At 35.4% G+C, this 27934-nt stretch overlaps 2 protein-coding genes across 2 annotated transcripts; one reads left to right on the forward strand and one right to left on the reverse strand.

Annotated features, from left to right (window-relative positions):
• Positions 1-4255: 4255 nt before the first annotated feature.
• On the reverse strand, positions 4256-16783 carry LOC131849677 (isoleucine--tRNA ligase, mitochondrial). The gene is made up of 12 exons (XM_059199789.1): positions 16584-16783; positions 15216-15338; positions 13543-13910; positions 12222-12335; positions 10963-11165; positions 9845-10011; positions 9507-9740; positions 8845-9011; positions 7652-7790; positions 6860-7014; positions 5869-6012; positions 4256-5114 (listed from the first exon to the last, which is right to left on the reverse strand). The coding sequence occupies exons 1-12, from the start codon at positions 16773-16775 to the stop codon at positions 4256-4258; spliced, it is 2865 nt and encodes a 954-aa protein (XP_059055772.1). The 5' UTR covers positions 16776-16783.
• A 309-nt stretch (positions 16784-17092) lies between these two features.
• On the forward strand, positions 17093-27879 carry LOC131849731 (protein LTV1 homolog). Its single transcript, XM_059199846.1, has 11 exons — positions 17093-17214; positions 17290-17448; positions 18477-18596; positions 21704-21857; positions 23019-23132; positions 23494-23597; positions 24493-24633; positions 25173-25330; positions 26348-26495; positions 27284-27474; positions 27699-27879. The coding sequence occupies exons 1-11, from the start codon at positions 17212-17214 to the stop codon at positions 27874-27876; spliced, it is 1470 nt and encodes a 489-aa protein (XP_059055829.1). The 5' UTR covers positions 17093-17211; the 3' UTR covers positions 27877-27879.
• Positions 27880-27934: the final 55 nt, after the last annotated feature.

A 27934-nucleotide genomic window follows, 5' to 3' on the forward strand; every position in this document is an offset into this window, starting at 1 on the left:
TTGTGAATCATAGACTTTTTTTTCATATTCGTCCATCTTTTTTCAATGATCGAACAGACAAAGATCATTAGACCGTACAGCCTAGTCTACGTTTAAACTTCTTCGTATTTGTATAAGTGATGAAGCCAAAGGCCAATTCTTATGTAAGTTTATTCATTATTGCTTTCATATAATTCTTGTAAAGTTGTGAATTATAGACTTTTTTTTTCATATTCGTCCATCTTTTTTAAATGATGGAACAGGCAAAGATCATTAGACCATACAGCCTGGTCTACGTTTAAACATATTGTTATTTTAAACATAATATACATTTGTACGTACGACCCCCCGAGTAAGGCTTCGCGACTCCCCTGGGTGTTGCAAATATAACTACAAATAATGTTTTATTAACTATTTTATTACTTATAGGAAAAAATGCAACTGAATATATAATATTTGACTTATCTGTTTTTCATGTTACTTAGCGATAATTCGAATTTAGAATAAGCATACGTCACACTGGGGGTCACGATCCACAGATTGAAAAACACTGCTGAAACGGTACAGTTACGCCACTGAGAGATAGGACGGCCCTATACAGCCTCAACAATGATGAAATCTCTATTTGCAAATGGGTTAGGTCGGTGTTTCCAAATTAATACTACACGTACCCCCAGGGGTCCGTGAAGTTGCATCAAGAGGTACTTGCGGCTATCAGTAAAACAAACACACACACTCATAAACTTTCACATTTATAATATTAGTGTGATTGGTTGATTGATTGACAATAGGACCCCTTATTGTCAATCAATCAACCAATCACACTAATATTTTTGAGGTTTGAGATCTTTTTTGAAATGGTACGCAGCAAAAACTATTTGGGAACCTAATCTAACCCAGTGGTTGGAAGGAACGGGATCGTTAGTAATATATTTTTTTTTTTTATAACACAGGGGACAAACGAGCATGCGGCTCACCTGATGGTAAGTGATTACGGCCGCCCATGAGCACCCGCAACACCAGGGGAATTGCAAGTACGTTGTCGCCCTTTTAAAAAGGAATAAGCTCTTTTCTTGAAGGTTTCATATCGTATCGGTTCGGAAATACCATTGCTGGAAGGTGATTCCATAATGTGGTTGTGCGAGGCAAAAAGTTTCTAGAAAACCGCTAATCATCATAATTATTATGTCATCCAGATGTTCAGGATGGTATTTTAGTTTCTGGCGGGTGGTACGGTGGTGAAACTCAGCAGCTGGTATTAATCCGAACAATTCCTTAGAACACTCCCCGTGATATATGCGGTAGAATATGGTCTAATGATCCCATAGCTAGCAATGTACCATGTCAGGTTGTCCTCCACGCGGTTCCTTCTGTAAACCATCGTGATAAATTCCCTGTGAATTTGTCACGTTGGGCTACCTGATCTGACCTCATGCTCATCTTATTATCCTTAACTGGTGCCCCGCTAGCGTAAACTGTTAGTGCAGGCGGGTGCACCATTCCATTATCATCCTCAAAAAAAACCCAGTGGTTAGGTAATTCTCGAATTCAACTAGGTGCATTGACTAGCAAATCAATAGTAATATCAGTAGGTATTAGAGATGTGTCAACTCGAGTTGCGCTGAATTCGAGTTGAATTCTGCCAACTCGAGTTGGAAGTATTCAACTGGTAAATGAACGAATCAAGTGTAAGAGCGAGAGCATGATTCTGTCGTGGAACCGACAATGACATGAAGTTTTCCGATCATTTCATATCATACAATTTTCACACGTCACAAATGTTTCAATATTGATTTGAGGTCGTTATATTTTTTTTTATCGCATATTCATCCGGTTATGTTTATATATATATATATATATATATATATATATATATATATATATATATATATATATATATATATATATCTCTAGTAGGTGTTCCCTAGCCTGCTTACTGCACTTGCACAGTACAATGAACATTTGATATTAATCGCTCCATATTCCACACAAAGGCAATCAGATCCTACAGGAACGTGTGGGCTGATCGATAACTGATTATCATTATCACGCAGTACCCGGGCAACCGAGCTTCACTCCTCTCTTTCTTTAATTGTGTTTCATTGCAGAAGATACTAATCATTATCATTACATAGTCATCTAGACCAAAGTTAAGCTAGCTAAACCTTGTGTTATAGTACTAGATAACTGATACAAATACATAGATATATATTTTTTTCGTGAATACATACATATTATACATATAAAACAACTAGGCCGCACAGCCCAAACCACTGGACGGTGCGGCCTGAAATTTGGCATGCAGGTAAATGTTATGACGTAGGCGTCCGCTAAGAAAGGATTTTGATTAATTCTACTCCCAAGGGGATGAAAGTTTGTATGAAACTTTGTCAATCTTAAACCGATCGGGCTGAGACTTTGCATGCAAGCATAAAGCTACTATGACGCAGGCATCCCCTAAGCCCTAAGGGGATAAGACTAGCTTTTTCCCGCGGCTTCGCTCGGGAGAATTGCAAGTGCGTTGCCAGCCTTTGAAGAGGGAATAAGCTGTTTTCTTTAGTCATTATAATTCTCGCGACATTACTTACAATTTCTATCTTAATTTGTCTGATCTCCTAATTAAAAATCCGTTTTCACTCAAAATTCCGCCTTTCCAAATATCGAAACAGGGGCTAGATAATTGCTAGCAATGTACCATGGCAGTTACTACCACGTTGCCCCTAAAAAACATTGCGCTAAATTGCCATTTGCCAAGATGGGCTAACTGGCCATGGCAGTGTTACTACCACCCTGGAAACCATTGTGCTAAATTGCCATTTGCCAAGATGGGTTAACAAACATTGAAACCGCTAAATTGCCATTTGCCAAGATTTGCCATGGCAGTGTTACTACCACTCTGGAAACCATTGTGCTAAATTGCCATTTGCCAAGATGGGCTAACTGGCCATGGCAGTGTTACTACCACTCTGGAAACCATTGTGCTAAATTGCCATTTGCCAAGATGGGCTAACTGGCCATGGCAGTGTTACTACCACTCTGGAAACCATTGCGCTAAATTGCCATTTGCCAAGATGGGCTAACTGGCCATGGCAGTGTTACTACCACTCTGGAAACCATTGTGCTAAATTGCCATTTGCCAAGATGGGTTAACTGGCCTGATCTCATGCTCATCTTATCATCCTCCACTGGTGCCCCGCCAGCGTAAACCGTTAGCACAGGCAGTTGCATTCCATTATTATCTATAAGAAAAAAATTCCCAAAGATGTTTTTGACGAATACACTTTGTGACATAGAAAATGGGGTGTACATGTATTATATATATAAATCTTCCTCTTGAACCTTTGACGACCTCGGTGGTCTAGCGGTTAGCACACCGCTTTACGACCGACGGTCGCCGGTTCGATTCCTCGTACGGCACAAACATTTGTATTCATGAGTATGATTGTTTGTATCGGTTTACTACTAAATAAACAACTCGGTAAAAAGACCTAACCAAAAGAGGTGACTTAGGATATTTTTGAAATATTTGCTATATAAAAATGTTTAACTTTACCGTCATATAATAATAATATAATTAAATAATTAAACTACTGAATATCATTTATTTTTATTAAAATTAAATCTCACTTACAAAGTTAACTTTGTAAAAACAAATATATACAACTATAAAAACAAATATAGATATACTATTAAGTAAAGCTAGGATATCTAAAATAAGTTAATAATTTAATACATCATATAATAAGCTAATTAATTTAGTTTTTGGAAATTATTTCAGGAATATTTTGTCAAATTTCGCATACAATTAATGTTAAATGTACCTTTCCAATCGACTTCAAGAAAGGAGGATGCTGACAATTCGATTTTTTCTAATTACCAACCGACTTCAAGGAAGGAGTATGTTGTCAAATCGAGTTTTTTAATGTGTATTGACAATATTTTTTATATCTATTCTCTTATTTAAAATCTGATACTACTCGTAAAGTTCCATTTAAATTTGATCAAGATCTAACTAGTAGGTTTTTTTATCTAATCAGAATAGCTGCAATGGCCATAACCAAGCTTACGGCCCACCTGATGGTAAATAGTAACCGTCGCATATATACATTAATAGCACTATGGACATTACTTTATCACGAAATATCACTCATGCGTTACCATTCTACAGTGCTAAGACGTCATGCCTCTTATCCTGCTCTCCATCGTGGTCTAAAAACGATATTATTATTTCTAACTAAGCTCTTATATATTCTATAAACAGGAAAAATATTTTCTTCTATAATACATTAACAACTTCCTCACATCTCGAACACTTATCACTATTTTCCAAAGCATTATATTTCCTACACCGCAAACATTGACTTCTGTCACTTTCTGACATTTCAATATGCCAATTTTTCCCGCCATTCATAACCTCCAAATTAACAGATGACACTTCTAATATTTCGCACAATACACTATCACTCGCATCACTAGTATTATTTAATTCCTTCAATTTATCATATAAATTCAATTCTAATTTAATATTCACGTTGAACTTCTTTAAATTTTCATTTTTTGTAATCAAACAAATGTCTCTTTTTAATTCCAACATGGCGACCATAAGCGAAGTGTCAACTGTTTTTGGCGGCAAAAGTGACAAGTTTCTTGTAAAGTAAAACGGTTTTTCATACAACGGATGATATTGCCATGCTTCTTCTATTAGATGTGGCAAAATGGGCCCTAATGCTTTACACAAAGATATCAAAATTGTATGAACAACTAACTGAGCCGATAATCTTTCGTTCGATTCCTTATGAGAACAATATAACCTATCTTTTATACAATGACAGTAGAGTGCAGAGACTTTGTTGCTTATAAAAAACAGTGTTGACTGCGCTATATGATTATATCTAAAATTATTGTAATGTTCGTTTGTTTGTTTAAGGAAATCATAAGTTTCACTCAGCATGTATTCGTCTAAGTAATTTAAAGATGGGGTTTTATTGAAATGAGATTTTTCTAAGTCATTTATCACGCCGAGGAGATATTTTATTATGCTTCGTATCCGAATGACTTCACTTTGACAATCGTCGAGGAGTTTCTTGCTAATGACTATTTGAGAATGCTGAGTTGCATGGCTTGCTGCCCACCATCTATGAAAGAAAAAAATCATTAGAAACTTAAACACCAGTTGGACAATACATTCATTCATAATAATAATAATTTATTTGACTTTTATGTCCGCTGGTTCGATTCCTCGCATAGTATAAGTATTTGTATTCATGAGTATGATTGTTTATATCGATCTGGGTATATATAAAGTATTTATATATGAAAAAAAGGACTCTTAAGTATTTACCCATAACACAAGCTCTGCTTGCCGTGAAACTAGATGGCGCTGTGTTAATTGTTCAGGATTATATGACAGCCTCGGTGGTCTAGTGGTAGCACACCGCTTTACTATCCGATGGTCGTGGGTTCGATTCCTCGCATGGTATAAACATTTCTATTCATAAGTATGATTGTTTGTATCGGTCTGGGTGTTTTCTATGTATAATATGTATATATTTTCAAAAAAAATTATCCATGTATTTATGTCAGTTGTCTAGTACCCATAACACAAACTCTGCTTAGCTTGAGACTAGATGGCGTTGTGTGAATTGTCCTGAGATATTATTATTATTAATATTATTGTTATTATTATTAAATACATATAAGAAAACTTGACATAGTTCAAATATAATAACGAAATCTTTCTATAACAATGTAGTGCAATTTTACTTGCATTAGTAGCTATTTTTCATATACTTATATAACCTGCCTATTTGAATTTCTTGTATTTCGTGAGTAATGTTTTTAGCAGTTTGTTATTCCAGCATAATATATAATTATTGTCATATAACGCACCTTAATGTATCTACCCCATATGCCGGCTGAGTGTTCCTGTCCTTGCCGCCGTGTATAACGGTAGCGGGTTCTATTATGTTGCCAATGGACTTCGACATCTTTCTTTTCTTGTCATCCACAACGAAACCGTGTACAAATACAGATCTAGAAACAAGGAATGTAACAACGATCAATTGACTTCGATCAATCTGGTGATAGTGAACTCATATACCTGTTAGGGGAAATGGGATTGTTAGTAATATGTACAATGTACCACGTCAGGTTAACCTCCACGCGGTTCCCCTTGGAAACCATCGTGACAAGTTACTCCTGAATTTGTCACGATATGCTAACTGACCTGACCTATGAGGTCATGCTCCTCCACTGGTGCCCCGCCAGCGCAAACCGTTAGCGCAGGCGGGTGCACCATACCATTATCATCGATTAAAACAAAACTCGTATATCAAATACAATCAAAAATCGGTTTTTCATGTAGGACATTTTAGCCGCTTATGAACGTCAAATTGTTTTGTATTATAATTTGTTCCCTACGGTCCTTATTATCCTTCTAAATATCAACAATATCGTATCGGTTCGGAAATACCTTTGCTTTGAAGGTAACTCTAACTTGTGGTTGTGTGGCAAAAAGTTTCTAGAAAACTGCAGTGTGGGGGATCGCTATTCATGTAGATCAGTGAGTCCCAAAGTGGTCTATATCATGGGGGTCTATGACAAACTGCAAGGGGTCTACTTATCTTAACACTAAACGTTACTACAGTTAGAAATTTACAAAAAAAAATCAATACCAGTTAAGAATGTAGGGTATATATTAATATGTATCACACAAACCGAAAAATATGTGACAATTTAGAATATAATTTTGGTATTGGAAATATAAAGCATATAAAATAGTTATAACCAAATAAGTGGTCTACGACACAAAAAAGTTTGGGAACTGATCTAGATGATCAAGATGGTATTTTAGATTGCTTGTAAAAACAAATTTGCTAACCGATACGGAGCTTCCCCTGTCAAAGCGACAGACGTGAGCAGCGATGTTTGGAACCAGCCAGTCAACTGATCGTAGCCCTCTGAATACAACTGCGCTTTAGACCCGCCGAGGGTCGTCCACGATATGCCAGAATCAAACCAGATATCCATAATGTCCTGGAATAAATATTAATACGTGCACCAAAAACTTTATACCCATATTTACGAAAATTGGGAGGACGGACGAGTATGAAATTTCGCAATCTTATAGTTTATGTAGAGTGAAAATGCTATTTTCTTTTTATATTCTGCATTAAAAATAAATTAAATCTAAATATATATAACTCAAAGGTGACTGACTGACATAGTGATCTATCAACGCACAGCCCAAACCACTGGACAGATCGGGCTGAAATTTGGCATGCAATGATGTTATGACGTAGGCATCCGCTAAGAAAGGATTTTGATTGATTCTACCCCCAAAGGGATAAAATAGAGGATGAAATTTTGTATGAAACTTTGTCAATTTTAAACCGATCAGGCTAAGACTTTGCATGCATAAAGCTACTATAACGTAGGCCTCCTCTAAGAAAGGATTTTGATAAATTGCATCCCTAAGGGGATAAATTAACGCGAGCGAAGCCGCGTGCAAAAGCTAGTGAATAATAAAACACATCACACAGGCTACCGTGCTATTGACACAGACACACGTACATACTCTTTTGTTTAAGTATTATTGTTGGTTCAAAGGTCTTTTTAATTTTTTAACTAAAGTAAATTATTTATTTAACTGCAGTAAATGCAGATAACAAACCTGGCCTTTAACAACTTCTTTGACATCCAATTTCTGCTCTTTTATAACATCGTCCGGTAGCAATTTTTTCGCGTCACAAGTCCACCAAACGTCCGGCCCTTCAGTCTCTATGAGAGAGCAAAGCTTGTCTATGATTCGCCTAGAAGAAGAAAATTAAATTGTTACTAATAGCACAGATAATAAAATATTACAACAATAGTATTGTCATCAAGATAGACTTTGTATTAAGTCGTCTGCGTAGGTAGAGCAAAGATTGTCTATGATTCGCCTTGAAGGAGAAAATTATATTGATAGCACAGATAATAAAAATCAAATTTATCAAGATACTAATAGTCGGATCGATGATTCGCCTTGAAGGAGAAAATTATAAAATAGCACAGATAATAAAATATTACAACAATAGTATTGTCATCAAGATAGACTTTGTATTAAGTCGTCTGCGTAGGTAGAGCAAAGATTGTCTATGATTCGCCGAGAAGAAAATCAAATTATTACTAATAGGATCGATAGAAGAAAATATTATATCAACAGTTATTCGGTAGACTCTTTAAAAAATAGTCTACGTAGGTACATCTGTCTCGTCCATTTCATCCATTTCATCCGCCAGTTGCTTTGTAATCTGTTTCGGTTTTAGAGATTAGGCAGGATAAGAGGCGTGACATCTTAGTCCTCTAGAATAGTAACGTATGAGTGATATCATAGATGAGATATTTTTTTATGCATGGTAGTTGTCACCACCTACCACCTGTATATATATATATATATATATATATATATATATATATATATATATATATATATATAATTAACTTATTTACGAGCCGAGGTTCGAACCCCTAGCGGTGCCCTCAGACTAAAGTCGTATCGGCGAGAGTTGGCCTTCAGCCCTCCATAAGTCGTTCCGCGGGTTTGGAGTGCCATCTGCACTCGCCCCTAACGTCCGGTGAAGCTGTAAAGGCCAGCTGCGGCCAACAGAATTAGATATATCCCAAAAAAAAACATAATACACATAGAAAACACCCAGATCAATACAAAGAAGTATTATCAATATAAATCTTTGTACTGTGCGACGAATCAAAGCCACGACCATCGGAAGTAAAGCACTGGGCTAAACCGCCAGACCACCAAGGCTAAGGTTATTTCTCAATCCAATTATATAAAAACAGCACTAGCTGGTAGTCGAATATACTTACTCATCAACAATAACACTATCTCCCTGATACAATGCCGGTATAGGCACACCCCAGGCTCTTTGTCGTGATATGCACCAGTACGGACGTCGCTCCAACTGGCTACGGAACCCTTGCCGCGATTGCTCCGCGCTAGACGCCGGCAGCAGTTGTACTTTGTCGAGAGACGCCTGGAATTTAAACTAGTGTTAAACATTTCATCACGACTGTAGATGACGAGAGAACACAAGTATTTCTAAATTGGGCGAAATATGTATAGATATGTATAAACTAGCTATTCCCGCGAATTCGCCCGCGTGGAATTTAACTTTATTTTTCTAATTTTAATGGTAGCCTAAGTTACTCCTTATTACATCAGCTACCTGCCAAAAAAATTCCCGTCAAAATCGGTCCAGTCATTTCAGAGATTAGCCAGAAAAGACAGACAGACAGACAGACAGACAAAAATTGTAAAAAAATATATTTTGATGTATGTACCGTATTTATATTCATATGCATGTAGTAAAAAACGGTTATTTCAATATTACAAACAGACACTCCAATTTTATTTATAACTAGTTTAAAATAAAAAAGAAATTGTACTGTTGTTGTAAATTACTATCAATATGAATATAATTGTTTTAAAAACGTGACTCCTTAAAGCCGAAGAAAAAAAAAGAACTCACCAATGCATTCTCCTTCAAAGCGGCCGTATCCACAAACCACTGTTTACTTGCTCTGATTATAACTGGTTTCTTTGTTCTCCAATCTAGAGGGTACGAATGTACATAGACTCCACGGTGTATCACTGATTCCCCAAGACGGTCGACCACCAGATCTTGGCCTTCAGATAGTACTTGGAGTCCATTGAATTCAGGGGTCAAGTTAATGTAGCGACCAGATTCATCAACGTTGCATTGCTAAAAAAAATATGTATCTTTTTTTTATTTTATGATGGCAAAGACAGTCATTGCATAATGCTTAAACTACATAGGTATAAAATGACGTTATACTGTAAACTAACCACAGTCATGTTGTTCTTCAATGCAACTAGAAAGTCCTCGGGTCCATGCGCAGGCGCAGTGTGTACTAGACCTGTCCCTTTGCTGGCTGTCACGTGATCTCCCTCCAGGAATGGCAGTATTTCGTTGACTAAATGATTCTTGTATGTGGTCCCATCAAGTTGATGACCTGGTAAGGCATTTAAAGTGAATAGAACTCCGAACAAGGTGACGGTAAGTGGTCACCGTTATGAAGACTACCAACTGTAATAAATATTATAAACGTGTAAGAATGTAAGGTAATCATCAGCCCACTACAGTCCACTGCTGGACATAGGCATCTCCCAAGGTACGCCACTGGGCACAATCTTCAGCCCTTCTCTTCCAGTTATTACCCGCAACCCTACGTATGTCGCCCCACCTAACTGCGGGGCGTACACTACGTTTGCCAATTCGCGGTCTCCACTCTAGAACATGTGTACGTGTGCCGGCATCGGTTCTCCAGCCCGCTGCCACTTCAAATAACAACGAAGATCTAGTAAGTGGTCATCTATACATTAAAATAAAATCGGTTCTGATTGTAATATTGACGTAATCATTTTGTACTATATGCATATACGAATATAAATAAGGTACTCGTACATATGCCAAAATAACATTTTTTACAATTTTTGTCTGTCTGTTTAATCTCTGAAATGGAGGGATTTTGACGGGAAGAGCTGATGTGCTACTTTTGAGAAAAATAAAGTTAAATTTACCTAGTTATAAATGAAATGTACAAAATGTAAAAATTAATAGACAGACTTGAATAAAATTTGATAATAGATACATTATATCATATCTTGAAGGATAGAGCTCCTTCTTAAAAGGCCAGCAACGCACTTTCAATTCTCCTGGTGTTGCGGGTGCTCATGGGCGGCGGTAATCACTTACCATCAGATGATCCGCAAGTTCGTTTGTATTCTATGCTATAAAAAAAAATTGATTACATGTCTACCTGGCCTGAACCTTGATCCTTTAAGCTGCTTACCTGGTGAAGCTGTAAAGTCCAGCTATGGCTAACAGCATTAGAGTATTCCGAAAAAAAAATTATTTTTATATATATATTTAACTACGTTGGACCGTCATCTACAATACTTACCATCAAATTCAACTAATTGTTTAATCTCAGTTCCTAATATATTTTCCAGTGCCTCTACAAGTGTGCTGCAGACTATGAAGATATCTCCCGGTCTACTGGCCAGTGTGACCAGACTGTACTTGAGCTGGGGACTGTAGCAGATCGCCTTGTTGGCGACCAGGGTCCATGGAGTAGTAGTCCAGATGATGGCGAAGATATTCTTCCTAGAAATATTGATTCAATATTGCATACTTTAACTCTCATTATTATCTAATAACTTAAGTAAAAATGACTATATGGTTAATTTACATGCGTTTGAAGTGTTGATTTGACTTGATTTACTTACAGTAACTTTCATTAATATACGTTTAGTAGTTTTTGTTCAGTGTTTTATACTACTGTGTGAAGATCTGTTATTATTCTGATTATATATTACTGTAGTTTCCTCAAAATCCATTCAATTATTTTTGTGTGAGAGAGTAACATACATCCAACTATCTATGGATAATCCATCCACTGGGGGGAAGGGGTGTTAGTCAGGTTGACCTCCACGCGGTTCCCCTTGGAAACCATCGTGATAAATTCTTGGTGAATTTGTCACGATGGGCTCACTAACCTGACCTCATGCTCATCTTATCATCTTCCACTGGTGCCCCGCCAGCGTAAACCGTTAGCACAGGCGGGTCCACCATTCCATTATCATTGTTGGCGACATACCTCTTTTTATAGATATTTCTATTTTTAAACCATATATTTTTTATATACAATTTTTGACATATAGTTTTTATTATATTGTTTTGCTACATTGTGTCATATATTCTACCACTAAATACATCATTCAAGTTTGGTAAGTAATTTTATTTATTTACCCTACTTCACTGCCGTTGCCAGCCGTAATAATCATCCTTAAAAAATCCAACCACTGAGAAACACACCCATAAACTTTCGGATTATAATATTAGTAAAATTCTCTATCTGTCTATTTATTGTTTTGTGTAGTAATTGACTGTCTTGGTAGTCTAACAGTATAGCACACCACCTTACTTCAATGGTCGCAAATTCGATATCTCACTAGGTCAAAACATTTGTATTCATGTGTATATCAGTTGTCTACTACGCACACCACACGCTCTGCTTGGCTTGGAACTAGATGGCGCTGTTTGAATTGTCATGAGATCATTATATTTAGTGTTATGTAGTGTTCAATGTAATTTTAAACATGTATATTACTGGTTAACAATTATTTTCTTGCTTTCTTGAATTATGAAAAAAAAACTTACCCTGCTGCCACATTTTGGAGGACACTGGGAACATTCTGTACAGGAAATGAAACGTAGACCTCTTTGCTTTTATATTGAGCATCATATTCCAATTCGGCTTCTGCCAATGCTGTTCTGAAACATACTATTAATATATAAGGATCCGAGTGAAGATTCACAACTGAATGGATTTATAATATTTTATTCAATTCTGCTACAATAAGCATGAGATTACAAATGTTCCTTCTTTTCTCTGTACCTGGAAGCCTGGTGTTGACAGTTTGAAGTCGCTGTTAGGTCGCCGAACAGTCAACGCTAGGCTTCCAAGTGTAAGAAGCACTAATTAATTATGACGACTTAGGCTTTGAAGTCGGCTACCGCAAGGGAAACCCCAAGTAGCGCCGGTGACTTGTGACACGGGTGTAGGTTTAAAAGGCCCTTTTACTTGCAGCTTCCCCCCAGACCCAACTAAGACCGGGATAAACCCATTCCTAATACAATTCACTTTAGTATCCAAAACACAACCGGCACGCTCTGCGCTCATCGACTGAATGCCGCGGCTCACCCAACGAAAGAGGTTTATTCAACTACCGACCTCCATATTTATAGACAGAAGTCAGTGTAGTAGGTCGGTCTATAAATACTAGATGGCGCTATTTACAATATTTGTAATAATCTTTACATAGGGTACATCATTAGTACTAAACACAAACTACCTTCTTTTATTATTTTTTTTTTAAATATCGGATTTTTTTCTACAACATTGATGTGAACTCTAACAAGCTACAAGCAATATCCAAACTCTTCAACGCCTGAAGATGCCTCGTTCAGAGGCAAGACACGTGTCGCAATATGGATGTAGACTCAATAATGGTCGGAATTTGATCACCATTAGAGAAGGTCGTAATGGAAGGCAAGTTTCCACACTGAATATTTGTGCTTTCACACAAGCAAATTGTAATGTAATTAAATAGAATAATTGAGAAGTTACTTATTTATATCATAATTCCCTCATGCCCCACCCATTACTGCAACCAAGTACACCATTCCATTATCACCCACTAACAAAATGTTCAATACAACATCACTCACCTGGGGAAAAGGTATTCTCTTTAATGTGGATCTTATTGCTAGCTATGTACCATGTCAGGTTGACTTCCACGCGGTTCCCCTGGAAACCATCGTGATTAATTCCTGGTTATTTAATCACGATGGGCAAACTGACTTGACCTCATGCTCATCTTATCATCCTCCACTGGTGCCTCGCCAGCGTAAACCGTTAGCGCAGGCGGGTGCACCATACCATTATCATCAACAAAATGTTCAATACAACATAACTCACCTTGATGAAGGTGACCAGTAAACAGGTTTCAAAGCACGGTATATCAGTCCCGATTTGTACATTTTATAGAACTGCCGTAACTGATTCTGCACATAACTGTTATTTAGTGTCAAATAACAGTTATCCCAATCAGCCATGACTCCCCAGCTTTTAAATGTGGCCTTTTGTTTATTGACCGTCTCCAATGCGAAGGCTCTAGCCAGTTTCCTTATATGTACAGGGTCATTGGGTTCATTTTGCTTTGACACCTTTTTCGCCTTTTGCAAAGCTTTTAATTCTATTGGAAGACCGTGACAGTCCCATCCGGGTATGTAGTGGATTCTGTTCCCTTGTAGTACCTGACTTCGATTGTTTATGTCTTTTATTATCTGTGGAAAAATTTTGTGAGTAGATTTGATTAATCTTTTCTAACTACAGAAGATTTAAAGAGAAGAAAAAAGGAAATCAATTGGGAGGATGATATATGTGCAGTGGTTCGATCAACATGGAGACAGAAAGTGCCCACACAGGAAGATATTTAAATTTGTTAGTGATAAAAAAAATGTGCACAAATGCTGTAAGGTCCTATGTGAATGAATGATTTTAAGGTTTAAGGTACAATAATGAAATTATTAATTATACAAGAATGAAATTAAAAGTTACATTTTATACACTTTTTATTATTTTAAACTATAGCAAATAGCAACACCAAATTTTAAATCAGAACTTACTCACACACTCGCTCACTTATTTATTTAACATTATAATACTATTATAGCAATTTATTTCCATTTATTTTGGTCAAAATTAACAAATAATAAATTATAATAAATTAATATACGACGATTTGTAAAAAAAAAATAGGAGCTAGATAGGTTTCGCACACAGGCGCTGAATGGGGTCAGCATGTTCAGTGTTAAGAAAAGATAAAGTATGTCGTTAAAAAACTTGAATAATTGACTTCATAAATACGATCATGGGTGACGCTGACATATTAATATTATTGGAATAAAACTTAATAAAATATACATTATTAGGAAGAAAATGCAAGAATAGAATAGAATAGAAAATCATTTATTCAAATAAACTTACATTGAAGCACTTTTGAATAGTCATAACATTTTTTTTAAATCTACCGCTCATTCGGAATGCTGTCTCATCACAAGAAGAACAAGCAAGAAACTTGTGTGTTGCTCTTTTCAATAATTTATTCTTACTTACAATTTAAGTTTAAGTGTGTGAATACCAACCACCGATTAGCACTAATTCAATGAAATAATAAAATAGAAAACACATTCAATATACAACAACTGGTTAAACAATTAATAAGAGAAAATAAGTCATAGTGATTAGAGCAGACCAGTCCACACAAGCAGCACCCGTTCACGAGTAAGACGGATGAGCCAGCCACCACTGCGCTCGACCATATTTTAGGGACAATGACCCGGCCCACCACGCCGCTACAAGTCTGGACATTTTAGTGAGCATGACTATTCAAAACACCAGACCACGTCATAGCTACTCACAATTGCCATCTGATGGTTATAGTATTCACATTTCACATAAGAATGCATGCGGCAATCAATACAAAAACCGCTACGCTTCCATATTTCTAAAATAATTGAATCAAGAAAGCAATGAGATAAACAAATTATAAAGCAAAGGATTTATGTAGTATATAGGTGAAAAATTACCTTATTAACAGCATGACCCATATGTAAATCCCCATTGGCATATGGTGGGCCATCATGTAACACATACTCAGGACCAGTTAAATGTTCTCTCTGCCAGTTGTAGAGCTCAGAAAATTGTGCAGTCTGTCAAAGGTACATATTTTTATTTTTATTTATTTATTTACTTTTTATGGCACCAAAAGTATATTACAAAGAAAATATACAGAAGTAATAAGGTACAAGAGGCGGTCTTACAATCTCTTCCAGACAACCTTTGGGTAGAGGAGAGAAGAAAGAAAGTACCATTTTCTTTCTTCTCTCCATGGCGAAGATGGCGCAAGAATGGACTAGAGTAATAAAAAAAAGTTAGTACTAAATAATAATAATTTACATATACCTATACACAATACATTATATATATTAATACATACATATATATAATGCATGTATGAAAGTTTGAAAGATGTTTTATGTATTTAAAACCGTAAACTGACGGTCTACCAGATAGTATGTACATTTTTTTTTAATTTATGATAATGGAATGGTGCATCACCTGTGATTACGGTACATACTAGCGTGGTACTAGTGGAGGATGATAAAATGCCCAAGAGCTCAGGATAGTTAGCTCATCGTGATTAAATAATTAGGAATTAATTGCATTGGTTTCCAGAGGTAACAGCATGGAGGTTGTACATAACTAGAGACTATTACTAATAAATTCCCTCAAATTTGTATTCATGAATAGGTCCAGGTCAGTGATTCCCAAAGTGGTCTATATCACCCCCAAGGGTCTATAACAGCGGTCATCTTATTGTTTTTACTTTATGTTTTTAACACTAAACTTTACTACAGTTAGAAATTTACAAAAAATCAATACCAGGTTAGAATGGGGGGTCTACCCTAAACTAAAAAATAGGGCAAAGGGTCTATGACACAAATAAGTTTGGGAACCTCTGGTCTAGGCGTTTTCTATGTATAATATGTATGTATTTATGAAAAAAAATGTTTCGTATCATATATACTAATATATGAATTTGTATCAGTTACCTAGTACCCATAACACAAGCTTTTGCTAGCTTAACTTGGGACTAGATGGTGCTGACTGAATTGTCCTGAGATTATTATTATTATTATCTTGGTCCACTGACAAAGATATGGCATACATATAACTCCCACTAAACTCGCTGGGTCTTCTCTAGTACATTAATATATAATACCTCAATGTACTTAAAGCAAAATTTAAATTAGGAATGAAATATACAAAAAAAATGACGTTTAAAAATGAAGCAAGTCTAATAATTGGTTTTATGTATATCGGATTTCCGTTATTAATTTTGTGTAATATTTTGTACCCATAAAATTGCATAAGTGTTAATTAAATGTTATTACCTTTTGGAGATCTTCCTTTGCGCTTTTGGATCGAGCTGGAAAATTTGTTTTTGGTGTAAGTATTGTATGAGAATATGTTTTCTTTTTTGTTTCTGCGGAACTTTTTGACCGTATAGAATTCATGTAAGACCATTTTGTAAATAATTTTCGATAATGAAAACACAAGATATTGGAATTGCTGATATATAACATTTTTGAGGTTATCTGGTTTGTTTTGACATTTAAAACTTAAAATTCTATCGTTCGTTCATAATTTTTAGAATGGAATGTATTGCAATATATATATATATATATAGTCTGAAAAAGATATTCTACACATAAATCATAGTAGACTAATGTTTAAATAAAGTGTATAGTTTAATTATTTATATTGTGTAGTGAATTTAATTATTTTAAAATTAGTAATTACATAACCCTAAATTCTGGACGAAGGTTGTCACTTTTATATTTTGACATTTCTTTGACGTTGTCATTGTTGTCATGTCAATACGTCATTTGCTCGTGTTTAGAAAATTCCTTTCTGTCCACATTCCATAATAACATGCATTGTGAACATTAAAAATAAAAATATCTCATATTATAATCTGATTTCTTATATCCTCTATTAGTTCAATATAACTAGAACAAAATGGTAAATATTTTAATTAGTAGAGACTGTCAGATTAATGCTCACTGTTGTTTTTTAATAATTATAACCTCTTTGTAGCCTAAAGCGAAGAAGAAATTTATAGACAAAAAGAAGTCTGTGACATTCAATTTGGTGCATAGATCGCAGAGAGATCCTCTTGTAGCAGACGAGACCGCCCCGCAACGAGTACTAGTGCCTGTAAACGCCAATATACCACAGAGAAAAGAAAAGGAACCAGTAAGTGTATTCTGTACTATACCAAATAATAATATATCGACTTTCACTCGAATTTTCGAATATTCGAATTTCACTTGGTGGAATTCAAATTACTTAAATTCTGATATTGGACGGGCGTCAGTCAGCGTCCTAAATTTCAATTAAACAGTATTTTTGTCTTAATAATAGTAAATAATAAACGCGGTAGTTTGTGATTGTAGATGGATGTTTGTTACGCTTTCACGCAAAAACTACTGAATGGATTTTCATGAAACTTTACAGTAATATAGTTTATACATTAAAATAACACATATTCATGTAAGGACATAGCTAGTTGTCAATAAAACTGTGAAAGAGTATTGTATAATAAAAAGACTGGTAAGGATAAAATGTGCATCTTAATAAAATATATATTCAATCATAGTACAATGAGTAAACTCGTACAAACAGTACATTTGTCAAAAGTATAGAACTAAAATTTCAAAATATAATATGATAAAAAGCTTGTTGGGTCCTTTGGCACACTTTGATCTTTTGGTTACAGAAATTGTTTCTACTTATCTATCTTTTTCTATCAAGTAGGCCATTAACATGTTTGCTGTTACAGACAAATAAATAGAAGTAATTTGTATTCTAATGAACTTAATATAAGCACTTTTGAATAATAATATTTTTTTATTCTACCACTCATTAGGAACATATTTTTTTTTATGGATGTTAATGGAATGGTGCACCCACCTGCACTAACGGTTTACGCTGGCGGGACACCAGTGGAAGATGTTAGGATCAGTTAGCCCAACGTTACAAATTCACCGGAAATTTATCATGATGGTTTCACATTATTAACAATCCCCCTCCAACTACAGATTCATCACCAGAAGAAAGATAAAGAAACTTGCGTGCGGCTCTTTTAAATAAATGTTATTATTTAAAAGAGCCGCATGCAAATAAGTGAGTACACATTAACAGGGATTAGAAATGCAACAATCAACATAGAAACCACTAAACACTAAATCTTTGTGCAATCACTAAAAAATATTTTTTTACAGGAATTAACTCCAGAACAACGGCGAGAGGAACAACAGAAATATGGCATCTACTTTGATGATGATTACAACTACCTACAACATCTTAAGGACACCCAAGAGGTCACAATGGTCATGCAGCCAGTGAGTTCATTGACATAAAATATTTATTGTTATACCATAGAGACCTAATTTGACTTTTAAGGAATGTACACTGTGTACATTGTATAATCCCATCAAAAACATAAATGTGAAATGATAGCCGAGTTTAATATTATGATATATGCCTTGATTGTTGACTTCTACGACAAAAGAGATGAGATCTAAATGGGTGCCAAGTTCAATGGTCTGTCCTGAAATGTATTTATAACAATATAAAATATCATTTCTTCTTATAACTTAGGATAATATACTGTAGCCTAAGGTCTAACTTGGCCAGTTCTCATATACCAATTATTACTTTCGATTGCTAGTTACTATTAATATTAAAATAGGAACCGACAAGTAACATGTTTAGAACTTGCGAAGGCTACAGTATATTTCGTATATGAAAACTAGCCAAGTTAGACCTTAGGCTACAGTATATTATCCTAAGTTATAAGAAGAAATGATATTTTATATTGTTATAAATACATTTCAGGACAGACCATTGAACTTGGCACCCATTTAGATCTCATCTCTTTTGTCGTAGAAGTCAACAATCAAGGCATATATCATAATATTAAACTCGGCTATCATTTCACATTTATGTTTTTGATGGGATATCATTACTTTTTGTACATAAATTATACTAGGTACATATTTATAACTAAATTAATACCAAATTATTTTTGATAAATTACTGTATTTTCGTATATTTACGGGGTATAATTGTCTTTTTTTTGTGTTATTTTCTATATTTTCTTGTAACTTTTAAATGTTGAAGTCCAAAGCCAATTCAGTATCAGGAATTTTTGGGCAAATCGGGGCGGTATAACGTCCACAGATGGTTGTACTCTACAATAGAGCTCTCGTGACTTGGATCTAAATTGTTAAGACGTACCCCATCTAAGGTTTTAACTCTGGAGAGTCCAACGTAAACCTGCCCTTTATTAAATATGGAGGAGCCTATGTTGAGAAGAGGACTGCCAAAACTAAGGCCTTGTGATTTGTGGATAGTAATAGCATATGTTAAGCAAATACGGAATTGTTCTCTTTCAACATATACATTATTTAATATCTGAAACTTCGTATTGACACGTTATAGTTCGTAAAGATGATTATGTAACAAATTGACTGTTATCTATTGAATTCTCAAGAAAACAATTTGTTACCAATGAGTTCTCATTCTCGAGTTAACTATACATTCCTACTTATAACTATACTAAAATTGTTATTAATTTTTGGTTTAAACTATTGTCTATACCATACGTATTTACTAAAATAATGTAATAATAATATAACCACAAATATATAAGTATAATTTAAGAAAGCTATAAATTTCGTAGCATAAATCGCAACCTTATAGGTTAGATATCGAGAAACAAAACATTGAGACATATGAGGGCGGCTGCCATTCGCTCGGACAGGTTCGCGTCAACGTTTTATCGCACCGCTCCCACACGGCGCCGCGGTGCCCTATACCGAAATGCCTATTATTTAATAATTATTTATAAAAATAATGATTTTACACTATCGATGTGCGCTAAATATTGAAATAATAATTAATACCAAATCTCAGTTAATAACATAATAAATACGAAATTCGACTATACTCCTAGTTATAAGTACGAGTATATTTTAGACAGAATCTAAATTATAGCAACTAGTGTTTACCGCTCAATGCAATATTTGAAGTTTGCTAGTTATCGACACTGATGTGAAGGGGTCAACGTAAATTGGTAATGATCGACGTTTTCATACAATATTACTTTCCGTCCAGTACTAGATGAAATTTTTCGCCAGGGATCAATGTCAATTGGTGGCTATCGACGTTTTCATAGAATTTTAGTATGCGTCCAGTATAAGTTGAAATATAATCAATTAAAGTGAAAAATTGTAGTAAAATGATAACAATTTACCAGTTTCAGATTTTTTCCTTTATATTCTCCTAATTACCTATCTCCATGCCAAATTTGAACTTCCTAGGTCATCTGGAAGTGGGTTATAATTTTGATCTATAGTTGATCAGTGATAAAAATGACGATTTTTGGACATTAATATCTAAATAACCGTTTGAGATATGTTTATGAAATTTGGAACACATATTTATATCGCAAGTCTCAATATATGAACCAAATTTGACAGGTTTGTGTGATAGAGTTTTTGAGTTATGAGGGGGTCAAAAGTGGCTCCAAATGGTTCGTGTAAATATACACACGGTGCTGCAAGCCAGTTTACTTGAAACTCGGCTTGACACGCTGCCGCGTGTCTAGATAATAATAAACCAATGGACAATTCATAGAACCTTATCTAGTAGCAAGCTAAACAGAATTTGTATTATTGTTAATGGTAATAAATAATAATAATAATAAAAGCCTTTATTTACTGTTAACTATACAAATTTATAATAATAATAATAATCTCAGGACAATTCACACAGCGCCATCTAGTCCCAAGTTAAGCTAGCTAAAGCTTGTGTTACGAGTACTAGATAACCAATACAAGTAAATATATATATATTTTTTCGTAAATACATCCATAATATACATAGAAAACACCTAGACCGATACAAACAATCATACTCATGAATACAAATATTTGTGCCCTGCGAAGAATCGAACCCGCGACCATCGGACGTAAAGCAGTGTGCTAGACCGTTAGACCACAGAGGCCGTCTATGTGTTTAGGCAGTAACTGTGGTCCTGTTAGACTATATTTATTAAAAAAATTTCCCCACATGTGAATGTTAACAGTCTGCCATGTGACATAGGCCTCCCACAAGTATTTCCATAGCGTTCGATCACTTGCACTTGAGTCCAATCTTTCCCTGCTACCTTGTTAATGTCATCTTCCCATTGCTTTGTCTGTCTGCCTCTGCTTTATTATTATTTACCATTAACTTAGAGTTAACTAAAGAAGTTAATAGAATTACTTAAATACATTTTTTTGTTAAATACACATAAAATATATGAGTGAAGAAGTGAACATGATACCATCAGAAGTAAGTTGGTGTGCTAAAACCCTAGAACACTGAGGCTAGAAGCAGCTTCTGTAGCAAAGAAACAACTTTTTGTGATTAGCTTAATTGAACGTATTATTATTTTATACAGAAAGCATCCCATAAGAGAAAAGAGAAAACCTTGAACACGGAAGAAAATGAGAAGTTGGAGAAAGAAATAACAGATAATATAAAATTACCTAGTTCAGTATTTGCATCGGAAGTAGAGGAAGATGTGGGATTACTAAACAAGGCTGCAACTCAAGGTATGACCACAGATTAATTAACACTACTTTTTTTATTTACCTAAATGAAGGAAACAAAAGTTGTTGTCTATTTTTTATTAGGATTTTGGGTCATTTTCAACTATTTACATATGTACTGCAATCTATAGAGATGCATTGTGCTTACTATGTTTAAAAACCATCGCTCCTAAGAATATCCTTCAATTCTTGTCAATGACAGGCCTAGGCAATGAACTCTAAAAAACCCATGTTACTGATTACATACCTTTATAATTCATATATTGTGTTTTTGCTATTAAGAATTTTATTAGATATTTTTGTAAAGAGAACATTTTAGTGTCTAATAAATATTGTGACAGACAACTACAAGATCTATGCAGGTTACAGAGCTACAGGTTATATTTTGCATAGAATGATAGCCCAAACCTTTTAATAAAACAAATACCCTGTTTCACAATGTGCGACTTGGTAAATTCTGAAAGCAGAATTTTTTTTTGAGGTAACAATGGAAATTTTTTTAATTTATCCCATATCACCACCAATTCAATACCAGTCAAACTAAAATACATCAAATAAATTTAATATAAACACTTGAATAGTCATATAATTTTTTTTTTATTCTATTGCGCTTTTGGAAGAAGAATGAAGTAAGAAACTTGTGTGTTGCTCATTTAAGTAAATGTTTGTTTAGTTTATCATATAGATACAAACTGACAAATAGCAACATGAACATGTTAAATAAATGTAATAGCTACTTCAGTAACGAAATAAGTTAGTCATAGCTATCCGAGCAGACTAGTTCCTAGAGAATTGAAGAATGTTCTTAGGAATGATAGTTTTTATCTACACAGCGTAGAGACCTTTCTACAGACGTTTTATATATCTTTTTTAAATTCAATTTAAAAAAGAAGTTACAATATTTCATACAAAAATCAAACTAATTAAGAAAAACAATAGCACAAAGATTTAAACTTCTGGATTTTTTATACTGTGAATTGTAATACGGTATTGAAACCTTCAAGAAAAGAGCTTATTCTGCTTAAGGCTGGTAACACACTGAAATTCCCCTAGTGTGGCAATTGCTAATAAGTAAGTGCTAAATGGCAACGGTAATAATTTACCATAAGGTGAGCTTCTGGTCCATTTGTCTCCAATGCTATAAAAAGAATTGTTTGATTACAGGTCTATGTCTGAACCTCGATCCTGAAGTGGTAGCTGCTCTAGACGAAGATTTTGATTTCGATGATCCTAACAATGAACTGGAGGACAACTTTATCGAGTTGGCTATGGGTGAAGGTAAGTTATTTTGCTAATATATACATATAAATAAAATTGGAGTGTCTGTTTGTAATATTGAAATAACCATTTTTTACTAGTTTGTCTGTCTGTTTGTTCGGACTAATCTCAGGAATGGCTGGACCGATTTTGACCGGACTTTTATTGGTAGGTAGCTGATGTAATAAAGAGTAACTTAAGCTACTTTTATTTTAGATTTATTTTTAGAAAAATAAGGTTAAAAACCATGCGGTCGAAGTCGTGGGTACCGCTAGTAATTAATTAATTTAAAGTTTTTATTTATGTACACAATGGTTCCAATTAAAAAAACAGCTTAATTGCACATTCAATTGTATGTATTAAAAATCTATTTGTTCTACAGGATCTGGTGATGAGGAAGACGAAAATAGTGATAGCATGTCGGACGATGATAATTCGGAGAAAGCTTTCGCTTCGGACCTGGATTCCGATGATGATGATTCACAGGTGAGTTCTTTCTCTTCTTTCCTATCTGCAATCACTCCTAGAATACTAGATCTTTTGAGTGTGGGAACTGATAACAGAGTGTCCAGCCCAGCGCGAGGAACTGCTCCTTAAGAACACTGTGAAACATTACATAATGTCGCTTAGGGTATTGTTGGTTAAATTTTATTTTATTTTTTCTCTTCCTTCCTATCTGCAATTAGTCCTGAGATTATAGCAGATCTTTTGAGTGTTGGAACCGATAACGGAGTCTCCAGCCCCAGCGGGAGGAAATGCTCCTTAAGAATGCTGCGAATTTTCATAATATTGCTTCTTTGTAGGGACTTAGGGTAGTGTTGTTCCAGTTTTAATGTTCTATTCTTTCCTATCTGCAATCAGTCCTGGAATAAACAGATCTTTTGTGTGTGGGAACTGATAACGAAGTGTCCACTCCAGGATCTGCTGCTTAAAAATGCTGTGAAATTCTAACCTTTCTATCACCAACTCTTATTTCTTTATAGTGATTTTAATTTATATGGCAAAACTACGTTCGCCGGGGTCAGCTAGTATTAATATAAATATGTATAATTCATTTGGTACTAAAAAACGTTTTCAGTCGTTATGTATATAGTTTAAGGGGCTATGTTATTTTGATGTGTACTTATAAAAGATCCCCTCCGATCGGTGCCCTCAGACTAAAGTCGTATCCGTCAGGCGGGAGTTGGCCTTCAGCCGCTCCATAAGTCCTTCCACGGGTTTGGAGTGCCATCTGCATTCGCCCCCTAACGTCCGGTGAAGCTGTAAAGGCCAGCTGCGGCCAACAGCATTAGAGTAGTCCGAAAAAAAAATAATCTCATAAAAAACGTTTTCTGTCATCAGTTTGAGGTGCCATGTTATTTATTTTTATTTATTTTCACAGGAAGGGAGACGTGGCCGGATGCCGTCGTGGGATGAGCACGCTAAAGAAGAGACGAAGTCCCGTTTCTCTCAATACTCCATGTCATCCAGCGTTATTCGTCGTAACCAGGGTCTGACGTTGCTCGACGACAGATTCGAAAAGGTTCGTCATCGTCATATGCTTCTCCCTTATCCCCTTTGTTTGGAGTCGCCGTAATATGTTTTTCTCTTCCATTCAACCCTGTCATCTCGTTATTTACTCCCTGTTTTATCATATCATCCTCATATTACAATATTAACCGTTTACCATCAAATGCCGTATGTCTGTTTCCCACCATCGTAGTATAAAAAATATATTAAGTAATCGACTAAGCGATTACTTAATATATTTTTTATACTACGATATTAATATCTCTATAGCTCATGTTCTTTCTGATACCTTTCAATATGTACTATATATTTATTCATATATTATATATGTCTATTTGGTTTATAAATATAGTATCTTAAATATACACTCTCCTGAGGAGATACAAACCATCGCTTCTAAGGAATATAATTCAATTCCTGCCTACCCGTCAGGGAGGCAGGTAGCGAACTCTGAAAAAGGGTGAGCACAATAGATCTATGTAGGTCGCAGTGCTACACATCTAAGCACCTAAAAATAGCCCAAAATCATCAATAAAAAAAAACCTCCAACAGATGTACGCCGACTATGATGACACGGAACTGGGAGCGCTAGATTTGGAAGAGATCGAAGGTTTCATGCCTGAAACACACGATATGCTGCTTAGGGCGGCTGAGGACTTCGAGGAGTCGCGGAGACGGTACCACCTGGATAAAGAGAAGGAGGTTGCCAGGTATGTTAAGGAAACCATATTGTATTTCAAGTGAAGCTTGTATATAGACACTGCGTCTAGGATTAATATTAGGATTTTTCGGTTACGGAAAGGCGTTAACGTCGTGTGGGGTAGACGACATATCGCGTGGTCCGTTCAAGTTTCACTTCTACTATGTGGCACAGCATACATTCCTTTTTTTTATTGCATTATATTGGTATGGTGCATCCATACCAATGGTACGTTGTTAACAATGTGTTGTTACTCCACATTATTAACAATCCCATATCCCTGAAGTCATGTTATATGTAAGAAAATCAGATGGTTCAACATCTGAAATACATAGTGAATAGTACTTTTAAAATTATCTACTTCCTGTTAATAATTATAGTCTTAAAGGTAGACTGTCAAAAGTTTGGGTGTGTACCTCAGTCTCAGCTATTTCAGCTGCCAACCAGCTTTGTAAGCTGTTTCGGTTGTAAGATCATCAGTTTATTTACCATCCCTGTTATAATGCTACGTTTACATTTAGCCGCTTCCCCTGCCGGAAATATTTCCGGGCAACAACTGAGCGAGAGGGCTGAATGTAAAAACACGCTGCCACTCGCGCTGCCAGTCCTTTGACTCGCGCACGAAAAACCGACAATCGAGGGAGCGCCGGGTAGCGCGAGTGGCAGCGCCAATGGCATGGGAAGTGTTTCCACTCGTGTTTACACTCTCGCGCTGCTCACGTGCCCACTCGGGCTGGGTGTAAATTAATAATAGAAAATATACTTGCATTAATTTGTGTAACGACTGCATCTCTGACTGTATTCATATTTGTAGATGATAATTACTACATGTCATATGTTATTCTGATGCATAAGCTATATTACTGTAAAGTTTCATCATAAACCGGTCAGTAGTTTTTGCGTGAAAGAGTAACAAACATCCATACTCACAAATATTCGCAATTATAATATTATCAATAAGATTTGGCAGACCTCCTGCAAGATATTATTATAGATAGATATATTACTATTGTTCTTTTTTATACAGAATGAAACACTTGCAAGAGATTGAAGAGGAGTCCGAAGACGACCTGGTCACGATGGAAGTGGAACCAAAAGAGAAATGGGACTGTGAGACCATACTGTCAACATACTCCAACCTGTACAACCATCCCAAACTCATCGAGGAACCCAAGGTATCGTTTCATAACAAGTTTTTCTTGAGCTGAGTTTGCTTTCCGAATGAGTGCTAGAAAAAAAAACTATTCAAGAGTTTTTAATTTGATAGTAAGTGATATGTTCTAAGAGAGATACTGGTATCATATATATGTTATCTGTATAACGTTTATATGTTAGGGCCCGTTCAAGGATTACGTATGCACTATGGAATGAAGGGGGGGGGGTCTTTGCTTTCCTTATTTTGGATGACATGTGGGGGGGAGTCTAGCTGATGATTACATAATCGGTAATTATTTACTTTTTTACATAAATGGCAACCCTCACACTGTGAGGGTTGCGATCTTTGCTAAAAAAAACAATACATTAATTGAAAAATGTTTACGTAAGCATGGAGGGAGGGGGTAAGAGCTTTGCTTACTATTGCTGATAAGGGGGATGGGGGGGAAGTAAATAATTGTAATAAATCTGCTTACGTAATACGAACGAGCCCGGGGTGATCAACCTTTTAATCAACGGCCAATATAAATTTAAAAACTTTTTGGCGGGCCGCTCATAAAGTACTAACTTTTAGTAATGTACAAAAATTTGTTTATAATAAATATTAGAATAAAAAATATATGAAATTTATTGCAAACATAAAATGCAAACGATCCTATTGCAGGTTTAAACAAGACGCGGCGGACAGGTGTGTAACTCGACATGACTAACTAAGTGTAATAGACGTATAGGAATGAAGAGATTATGTACATTATAGCCATATATACATCGATAAAAGTATGTGGATTCAAGAGTCTTTTTTTTTCAGAAACCGAAAAAAATCCAAATAAATGCAAAATCCGGATTGCCAATGGATACACTGGGCAAAGACAATAAGCTGACTATCAAATCATTAGCCAAATTCAACGCTATGAATGAGAATGACAGTGACGAATCTGACGACGAGGGGAAGACACACGCGGAATCAGTGTTGTCGACTTTAAGTGTACTATCCATAAGGTTGGTAATGCAATGTACATTTATATCAAAAAAAGGAAACAAACCTAACTATTCTAATTAATACCATATAGTAATTTTTGTGTGGAATGAGTAGTCATTATAAATGTGCGAGCTCTTATCAGTGATTTAACTCTGTCTGTCTGTCGCGCTTTCACGCCAAAAGAACTGAAAAATAATTGAAATTTGGTATGCAGATAGTAAACATTGTACATATTTTTTTTCAGACCTAAAGATGAATCTGCAGAAGAGAAAAAAGAAAGAAAACGCCTTCTCAAAGAGTATAGAAAAGAGAGAAGAATAGAGAAGAAGGCGAACAAGGAAGCGTTTAAAGAAGAAAAGAAACGGCAAGAGAAGATTATGTTAAACAATAGAAATAATATTCAGGGGAATAAAATATGTTAAAGAGATGTTTGTTGTATTTTTTTTAAATATTTGTAAAAGCAATGGACAGTTCTTCACT

Source organism: Achroia grisella, unplaced genomic scaffold (genome assembly GCF_030625045.1).
Source record: "Achroia grisella isolate CSIRO2021 unplaced genomic scaffold, CSIRO_AGI_Agris_v1 utg660, whole genome shotgun sequence".
Taxonomy (NCBI): domain Eukaryota; kingdom Metazoa; phylum Arthropoda; class Insecta; order Lepidoptera; family Pyralidae; genus Achroia; species Achroia grisella.

Bases quoted from the DNA above. Each gene is read 5' to 3' on its own strand.
- LOC131849677 (XM_059199789.1), bottom strand. From the start codon at position 16,775: ATGTTATATATCAGCAATTCCAATATCTTGTGTTTTCATTATCGAAAA. The intron at 11,166-12,221 runs GTAAGTTTTTTT...CAATATTTCTAG, and splicing joins CTCCAAAATGTGGCAGCAGG to GAAGAATATCTTCGCCATCA. The intron at 6,013-6,859 runs GTTAGCAAATTT...CCTTGTTTCTAG, and splicing joins ACAGGGGAAGCTCCGTATCG to ATCTGTATTTGTACACGGTT.
- LOC131849731 (XM_059199846.1), top strand. The intron at 21,858-23,018 runs GTATGACCACAG...GTTTGATTACAG, and splicing joins AAACAAGGCTGCAACTCAAG to GTCTATGTCTGAACCTCGAT. The intron at 23,598-24,492 runs GTGAGTTCTTTC...TTATTTTCACAG, and splicing joins CCGATGATGATGATTCACAG to GAAGGGAGACGTGGCCGGAT.